Source organism: Nannospalax galili, unplaced genomic scaffold (assembly GCF_000622305.1).
Source record: "Nannospalax galili isolate Female #2095 unplaced genomic scaffold, S.galili_v1.0 scaffold737, whole genome shotgun sequence".
In the NCBI taxonomy this organism is placed as follows: Eukaryota; Metazoa; Chordata; class Mammalia; order Rodentia; family Spalacidae; genus Nannospalax; species Nannospalax galili.
The window spans coordinates 336603-345389 of NW_008341172.1; the positions used below are offsets into that span (position 1 = coordinate 336603).

Sequence of the window (8787 nt, forward strand, 5' to 3'; positions counted from 1 at the left end):
GGGTTTCCCTGTAGCCCCAGCTGTCCTGGAACTCCCTATGTAGACCAGGCTGGCCTTGAACTCACAGAGATCTGCCTGCCTGTGCCTCTCAAGTGCTGGGATTAAAGGCGTGCGCCACCACACCAACCATTATTTTATTTTCTCAATGAAATACGGATAGAGTGTCCTTTATCTAAAATGCTGGGGACATAAGTGTTTCAGACTTTGGATCTTTCCAGGTTTTGGAATATTTTCGTATACATAATGAGATACCTTAAGGATGAGACCCAATCTTGACACAAAATTCACTTATGTTTCATATACACCTTGTGCATATAATCTGCAGGTAGCCACGTGTATATTTTTTAGTGCCTCTACATTTTGACTGTTAGTACATATGAGGTCAGGTATGGAATTTTCTAGTTATGGTGTCATGTAGTTGGAACTCAAAAAGTTTGAGATTTTGAAGCATTACAAATTGCAGACTTTTGGACCGGGGATGCTCAACCTGTGTTGGTTCTGAATTTTTCCAGATTTACTTTTGGAATAGTTTTGGTTCTTATGTGCTCTCCGAAATAAGAATTTATATTTATGCCTAGCATGGTGACACATGCCTGTAATACCAGCTCTCAGGGGACAGAGGCAGGTGGATCTCTATGAGATCAAGGCCAGCCTGGTCTACCCTAGTGAGTTCCAGGCCAGCTGTGGCTACAGCGAGACCCTGTCTCAAAAAGACCAAAATATTTTATATTTACACTGAAATTTTAATTCTTATCCAAAACTATTTTCCATTTTGACCTAAATTCTATTTTAAAGTGTTTTATACATTCTTGTCTCTTTTAATTGTTTTAAAAGCCCTTATTAGTTTTGATGAGTTGAACATGCCTATTCTGTGGTTTAGGAGGCATTTTCCCTCTTTTAGGAAGTTAAGGTTTAGATTTCTCTGCTTTCTGTCTTGGGCTCTAGGTGACATGCAGTGGTTCTGTCCTGTCATATGTCCCCAACCATACACAACACATCAGAAACATCCTTCACCAGAGCTGAGTCAAAGTACTCCCAACTATTAGAAAGCTTTAGGTACCGCCCTGCCCCCACCCACTCACCCACACAAAATTCTTCAGTGCTTTGGAGCCAGAAGAAGGAAATCTGAACAACGATAATGTGGCTTTTCTCCTAGAACCAAACCTCCTTCTGCCCTTTCTTCCCATTCTGAGAGCTCCTAATGTAACTGCAGTCCTGCTCTTTTAATGGACAATAAAACACCATGGGCTAATACCCACTTCCATTTATACTGTAGTCTATCAAATGATTTCCTTACTTCTGACTTCTGTATCAATCACCTTCCAGTCCACTATAACAGATACCTAAGATGATGAACTTCTCAAGAGAAAGTTTTTTCTTCTTTTCCTTCCTAGTTTTGGCCTTACTACTTTTGGATCTGTGGAGATGAAGAACAAATGCATTTGCTTTGTGGCTAGGAAAAGAGTGACCAAAAGAACAGGCTAGTTTCATTCATCTCTCTCAAAGTCATGGCTCTAATAAACGTTAGAAGCTCTACCAGCTCCCAAGAGCACCACAGGCTGGAGACTAAACCTTTATAACTCTTGGGCCTTTTGAGGGAAGTTGGGATCCAAACTGTGTCATGGCAATCCTCAACCAGAAAGTCTTCACACATCCCCCACTGTCTACACTGAGCCAACACACCAGCAGTCACAGCTGTCCTAATTGTACATCAAACACGCACCCCGTTGTGTATCATTCTTTACTTTTTACTCAGAATCCTACTGATTAAGGCCCATATTAAATGCTGCCTCTTTTACAATGGCTGTAGAATTCCCAACCGAGGTTCTTAAATCTCCCTATGGCACTTAGGCCCCTTCATCTACTAGACTGAACTCACCTGGAAGAAGCCATGCCTGTGCCTGTCTCATCCTTCAGCCCCAATATCACATGTTCTGGCTCTTTTGCTTTGTCAAAGTGGGTTTCGAGAAAACACAAATTTGTAAATTACATATGACTAGGGAGTAAGTGGGTTGACCCTGGCTCTCAGGGAGAAGGAAAACTGTGATGGTGTTCTGTTACAGCACAGCAGGGTACTGACTTGAGCTGGACCATAAGGTCAGAAGTTTGTCTACCAGGAAGTTGTTTGCAATTCCAACCTCACATATACATTTCTCTTGGAGAGCACTATGTACCAGCAGCAAATGATCAATTCTGTTCTGTCATAACTCAGAAAGTGATGAAAACCATTCTAATCCATCCCCAAATGTCTCTTGGTTTTCTAGAAGAAGAACCGCAGCTCTGGTGCTCAGAACCTCATGACCAAATAGTTCATGAAGGCGCCTATCTAAAAGGTTGGTCTCAGGTCTTCCCTGCCTACTCCCATAGGAACAAATGAAATTACATTTACTTGGAGATAACTAAAATTGTACCCAGGAAAACCAGATTCTAATCATCATGAAAATGTGTTCCTCTGGTCCTGGGACTGGTGTTTGTATAAGTCATATGTGAGTAAAATAAGAAAGAAATGGAATGTTTCTTGTACAGATATCGAGGAAAGCTGGCAATGCTTTGGCTGATGGGCGGGAGAAGGGCCCAAAACAGATTGCTGTGTTTTCACTCAAGCTTAAAGGAGGAAATGCAGTTCCCTGCTGTGTGGACTGTGGGTAGTCTGCTGCCTCCGCTTGCAGAGTGACCCCACTGAGATAATTCAGGCAGAGCCCTGAGGCTTAGCTCAGTGGGCTCCAATCTCTGAACAGAAATTGTCTCAGGGTATCTTTACAACCAAGTAAGGTCAGAGGAAATGATACCTTCTGTATAGATGGGTGAACTGAGACGCAGGGATTCAGAAACAAAATAACTCACCCAAGTCCATGCAGCCTTTACCAGAAAACAGAGTATAATTCCCTCTGTTGTTCTAAAAGCTAAAACCTGCATTCCCCTCCACACCAGCTGCCTGTGATCCTGGCTCTGCTCTCTGACTCCAAGGAACATCACTCTACATAAACTCAGATATGTGTTCTCTGCCCCACTGGAATTATTAAGGGATGGGTCATGCTTGAATACCTTCTTTTGTATCAATAACTAATTCAAGGTATGTCCTAAAGAAAACTAAAGGAACAGCAGGACACTGACTACGAAAGCCTGTTGGAAATCACAACATTCATGTCCTTGGAAGGGGTTACTCCCTATCTTGAAAAAAAGTCCACAATAGTTTTTGCAATTAATTTTTAACAACTGAACAGAACTTATGTTCTTACAGTGGGAAGTGGTCTTAATTTTTGTTTTTCTCTCTCTCTGTCTCCTCTCTCCTCTCTCCTCTCCCCTCTCCCCTCTCCCCTCTCCCGTCTCCCCCTGTGTATGTGTGGTGTTGGGAATAGAACCCAGGGCCTTATATATGCTAAACACATGCTCTCTAACACTGAGCTATAACCCTATCTCTAAGTTTTTAATCATTCATTCTAATCTGTATTTTTTTCTGAGCCAGTGGTTTCTGCTTGTCTGTCAGGATATATTCTTTAAGTGGCCATGAGTCTTTTAGAGAATAAAATGGGGTAGGAGTACACCAGTACACCATAGTCAAAGGCTCAGACCAGGGTTTGGAAAGCACTTGGCCTTTGCTGTCAGGGTTAAGAGTCTGACATTTAGGAATGCATGAACAGTCATTGAGAAGGCTTGGGCTCTCTGTTTAGAGGATTGTTCTTGTTTGTTAAAAATTACAAGGGCAGTAATGTACAGAGAAGCAGAAGGTTTTGCTTTAAGGAACTTCAGAGCTCCAGGCCTAAGCAACAGCACTCAGTCACACGCCCGCACTGGAAGCTGTGAAAGACCAGGGCCCCAAAACAACCAGGCGATGCCTGTCCCTCTTCCTGTTCCTCCTTCACTCTTTCCTTTAGAAGCAGTTTTGTCCCCAGTCACCACAAACCCCCAGGGTTCACCACAAACCACCTTCCCACAGAAAATACTGGAGTCATTTTTGAGGCCTGGTGGGAATGAATGTACTGGGTGACAGGGGGTTGCATTCCAAGGCAGGCCTGTCGCCAGGGTCTGTGGGGAAAGAATGAGGAAGAAATGGTGGTGGGAGGAGGTAAAATCATTCCATGCCAAAGCTGTCACTTTGAACCCAATGAGATGGAAGACAGTGCAACTCATGCAGCGACAGTTATGACAGGACAGTGATGGAAGCATTGAGCCGGTCACACCAGTACAGCTGGGCACACCCTTTGCTGAAATTGCTGCACTGTCATATTGCACCTCCTGATGGTCACATGGGCTGCCTGCCTCCCTTCATTGGGTTTCTACCCTGTTTGGCCACAGAAATTCACTTGGGTCTCCCTGCAAGCCAAGGAGAATCATCTTGAAGTTATCCAGTTCGGACGCTTCTTCCTTTGCTTTCTTTCTTTTCTTCTTCAGTGCTGGGGATGGAGCCCAGGCCTCATGCAAATGTGCATGTGGTCTGCTACAGAGCACCATCCCTTTTTTTAATTAAAAAAATAAATTTAAGATATTAATTTAGGATGGTAAACTCCAGCCCAGTCTGTGCTATAGAATGAGTTCAAGGCTAGGCTGGGCGACTTAGTAAGACCCTGTCTCAAAATTTAAAAATATAAAAGAGGGATGAGGCTATATGTAGTTCAGGGATAGAGCACTTACCCAGCATGTGCAAAACCTAGGTTCAATTCCCAGCATCACAGAAAAAAAAAAGTGTGTGGAGGGGGGTGGGAGGGAGTATAAACACTTGAACACTGGGAGTAAACTCATTTGAGAAGTTCAAAAGAATTCTTTACAATGACATTCTCTGCCAGGGTGAGATAAGGTTTGTTTTTGTTTTTTTTTTTTTCAAGATATTAAGAGCGAAAACAAATTTAAAATACTATTATTGATTCCAAAAATCTGGTGGTTAAAGATTATTTCTGTGGAAAAGAAAGATCTCTAGGTCCTATGAAGAAGGCATAATCCACAAGGTAAACTGAGGGATATAAATCTTCTTCAGTTTCTTTCATCAAGAGAGCACTCTAAACATCAATCTGATGGCACTCTATCAATTGGTCCCAACCTTGCATTTCTTCCCATCTATGAGATAATAAAACTGCAGTGCTGCCTCAGATCCACAGAAGTGAGTTCAGGCAGCAAGAGCATGCAGCCAGGTCAGAGGTAGGAATATGGGAGTCCTCCACATGTGTGGTTGGTATCTTCCAATTCATTCAGCTGTGGATGGAAAATATTTGGATAAAAAATTTACTTCTGTGCTGAATAGGTACAGATTGTTTTCTTGCCAGTATTCCTTAAACAATGGAGCATAACTATTTTCACAGGATTTACATTGTGCTGGGCATTGTAAGTCACCTAGAAATGATTTAAAATACATGGGAGATTGTGTAGGCTTTACACAAATATTATGCTACTTTATATAAGGAACTTGAGTATCTGTGAATTCTGGCATCTATGGGGGGGGGTGTCCTGGAACCACCCCCCACCGATATGAGGGACGGCTGTATCCCCTGCCTAACCCAAATTCTCACTTTGATGCTGTGATCAAGCTGACCATGGACTGATGGCAACAGCACAGGACCGGCTGTGCTTCTAACAAAGAGGGCCTTGTCCCTAGATGTTGCAAATAGTGCTGAAATACTCGCAGGAACCTAAAAACCCAGCTCGGGTAAGCAGTGGAATCTGTCAAGAGGTTTCTCTCTCGCTCTTTCCCTCTCTCACACGTACGCACATACATTATGAAAAATCATCTGTGGTTTTCCTAAGGGGCACAACCAGCTAATTACAATTTTAAAAGTCCTGCTGAATTAACAAGATTCATATTTTGTTTGCTTGGCAGGAAAACGGCTGTGGTTGCTGCTGCTTTGAGACTTTCGGAAAAATCAGCAGTTCTGATGCCTTGACCCCTGTGATGACTAGCAACCATTGCAGGGGGAGCCCTTGGACTTGAACTTGGAGTGGCTCTGCTGTACTCAGTGGATGACCTAGTGCCAATCCCTAGGGGTTCAGGAAGATCCCCATATCTCACTGAGCACACAAAGGGGAAGATGTTTCTCTGCCTTCTTGAGATCTTATTTTTTAATTTTTATTTTTGGATGTCAGCAGGGCAGGGGGTACATTATGCTGTTTCTTGACTACTAGAGTAGTGGTACTTGAGATTTAAAAACCTCGTCAATGCATTTGGAGAGAGAAAATGGCTTCCAGTCCTTGCACTGTGCTTTTCAAGGGGTGATTATATCTCCAGAAAAAAATTCTACGTTTGGCACACCCTGGAACACTTTGATTTGGTCTGAAATGAAGTGAACTCAATGGATAAATAATTAGCTTGCTGGAACATGAGGCATCTTAAAGCAAGATACATCATTTATTCTGAACTCACTCCCAAGTGCAACAGTTTCTTCTAAGTTGCTGATTACATTTTTAGATTCATACCATGCCTTTTCACAAAATCTCTACCATCACCCTGCTCTGGTCTGATGGGCAGTTCATTCCCTCTTAAACATGATAGTTTGGGGGAGGCAATGCAAAAGTATCTGTTTATGGTTAGTCTTTAAAATGCCAACCTTCAAAATAATGCTGATAGTCACAGAGCTTTCCTCAAGCCCAAGGCAGGTGTCATCAAGAGGAGATGATCTGTGTACCCAGGGAAGGACAGTGCCTGGCTTCCAGTGTTTGTGTGACTGGGAAGTAGCTCCCCAGTCTGGGTAAACACAAACATTTAGAAAGCCAATACGATACCTATGTAGATTCTCCTGTGGGTCAGTGGTTGTAAGGAAATAAGGCAAGGGGCTCACTCTTTGAGCATAACTGATTTCTGGTTGCAAATTTCTTATTCCTTAGATCACAGTCCAATCGCTATTGGTTATTTAATAAGGGACATAAGCACTACTGTAGGTGACATTTAGGGGACAGAAAGATATGGGCTGTAGAAAACAAAGTATGCGATGTCTGTATGAAGATAAGACTTTGAAAAGCCTCCCCAAAATTCCATTGCACAATCAACACCAGGCTCACCACTTGGCCTCTTGTTTCTAAGTAACTATCCAGTTGAGACTGGCTAGAATGATGCCCTCATTTCTAGCCATGAATTGTTGTCCCGATAGCAATGGGTAAGAATAACCTAGTAGCCCTGTCAGTGAGGATAGACAACTTACATGGCTAATCTCTAAGCCCTCCCAGCCATAGCATACCCTTGGATAACTAATGACTCCATACTCCCAACTTTGGAGTAAAGAGGGAGGTAGATAGAGGGAAACGTGAAATTTACTGAAAGCCACGTGTCCATTTCATGGTTGTGCTAGCTGTAAAAATCTACTCACAGCCTGTGCCCTCACACTATGACGCATGTCTCTTTTTCTTTTGGGCCATTCATTTATCCAAAGTTGGTTTCTCAAATCCCTGTTGAGCTTAAAATGTTTCATTTTCTTTAAAAAAGAAAGAACACGCGCGCGCGCACACACACACACACACACACACAAAGAGCGAGCCCTGTGACTTCAGTGTTATGTTACTGTGCTATGTTTAGCTGATGCTATTCATTGAGTCTGGAAAAATACAAGCCAGTGCATGCATTAATCCTCCTTGACCACAGAGGGCTGGCATTCACTCAGATACTAAACGGTACACAAGGGTCTGATTGGAATTCCTGCATGGAAGGGTGTTTTCAGTTCTGTGGCGTGGACTCTTCCCCCAGATTGGGCAGGAGGTCTTCTGCAGGAACTTCAGCTTCCATTCTGACTCATGTTGGCAGATAAAGCTGCCCCAGGCCTGTCACACGTGGAAGGGACAACTTAGGTCACATACAGTCATGATTTCTCGGCCACCTGAATCCACTTGATGATCCCACAATTAGTGGGTGTGCTTTATTTTTTATTTTTCAAGGTTTAGAAAGGAGACTGCTTTGAGAGCAGAACTTGTTTGAATCTTGCACATTTGGATGGGAAGGTGAATAGCCCCACCCGCGTGGCAAGCATTTTATAGGAGAGCTGAGGCAAGCTGATGATTACAGGCTGAGTTATAGCGGAGCAGGAGATGATCAGCCTTCACTCCATGTCTGCATGGGCAGACAGCAAGAGCCTATAACTTGATAGATTGAGAAGCTGGTGGGAAAGGGGACTTAGCAAAGCTGGGAATCAAACCAGATGCCGGTGTGGACTCAGAGTGGACTCTGGCTGCACTGGGGCTCTTGTCAATTTTTCCAAGAAATGGTCAGGATTTGAGAGACTATATTTCACCTTCTCCCTCTCAGTGGACAAATAGACTTTGCTCACTCCCATCAGCACTTGGCATTTCCCCTTTCTTCAGCAAATGGAGAACACAAAACAGTGGGCACTTCCCACGGACTGGAGAGATGTCTTCAAATTATTGAGAAGAAAGCATACCCATGTTTGGAATTTGGAAGACACCAACTTTACACAGAATTGGTTGATATTTAATAATGTAATAATGTTCCCATTTGCAACATGAAAAAAATCCTTTGGAAGGAATTCTCCTCTGAGCTAGCTTGGAGCAAAGATTTCCAGGTTGAAATTAGATAAAACGCATGAGTACCATCGGTTTATTTTTAGTAGCTTTTTGTCTGACTGATATTAATTTGTTTTCTTTCCTTAAAAATGTAAATAGGCATGCTGGCCATTGTCCTGGCATACTTTGATGCTTTGAAAGATGTATAGTTACATTTTCATTCACATGCAAATTAGCATAGCCAATTTTGTTTTAGAATCGAAATAAGGATTTTGTGCTAAGGAAATGGGAAATCTGCTCTTATTACTTCTCCTCCTCCATCTCTGCAGCCCCCTGTGTCATTCCCTAGCCACT

At 42.8% G+C, this 8787-nt stretch overlaps 1 protein-coding gene across 1 annotated transcript in view; it reads left to right on the forward strand.

The window, feature by feature from the left end:
- Mylk4 (myosin light chain kinase family member 4) overlaps positions 1–8507 on the forward strand; it is a 91455-nt gene extending 82948 nt beyond the window's left edge. The window contains exons 14-15 of the mRNA XM_008836685.2: positions 2265–2333; positions 5810–8507. Coding sequence (XP_008834907.1) covers positions 2265–2309 — 45 coding nt within the window. The 3' untranslated portion in view covers positions 2310–2333; positions 5810–8507. The remainder of the gene's footprint in view (positions 1–2264; positions 2334–5809) is intronic.
- Positions 8508–8787: the final 280 nt, after the last annotated feature.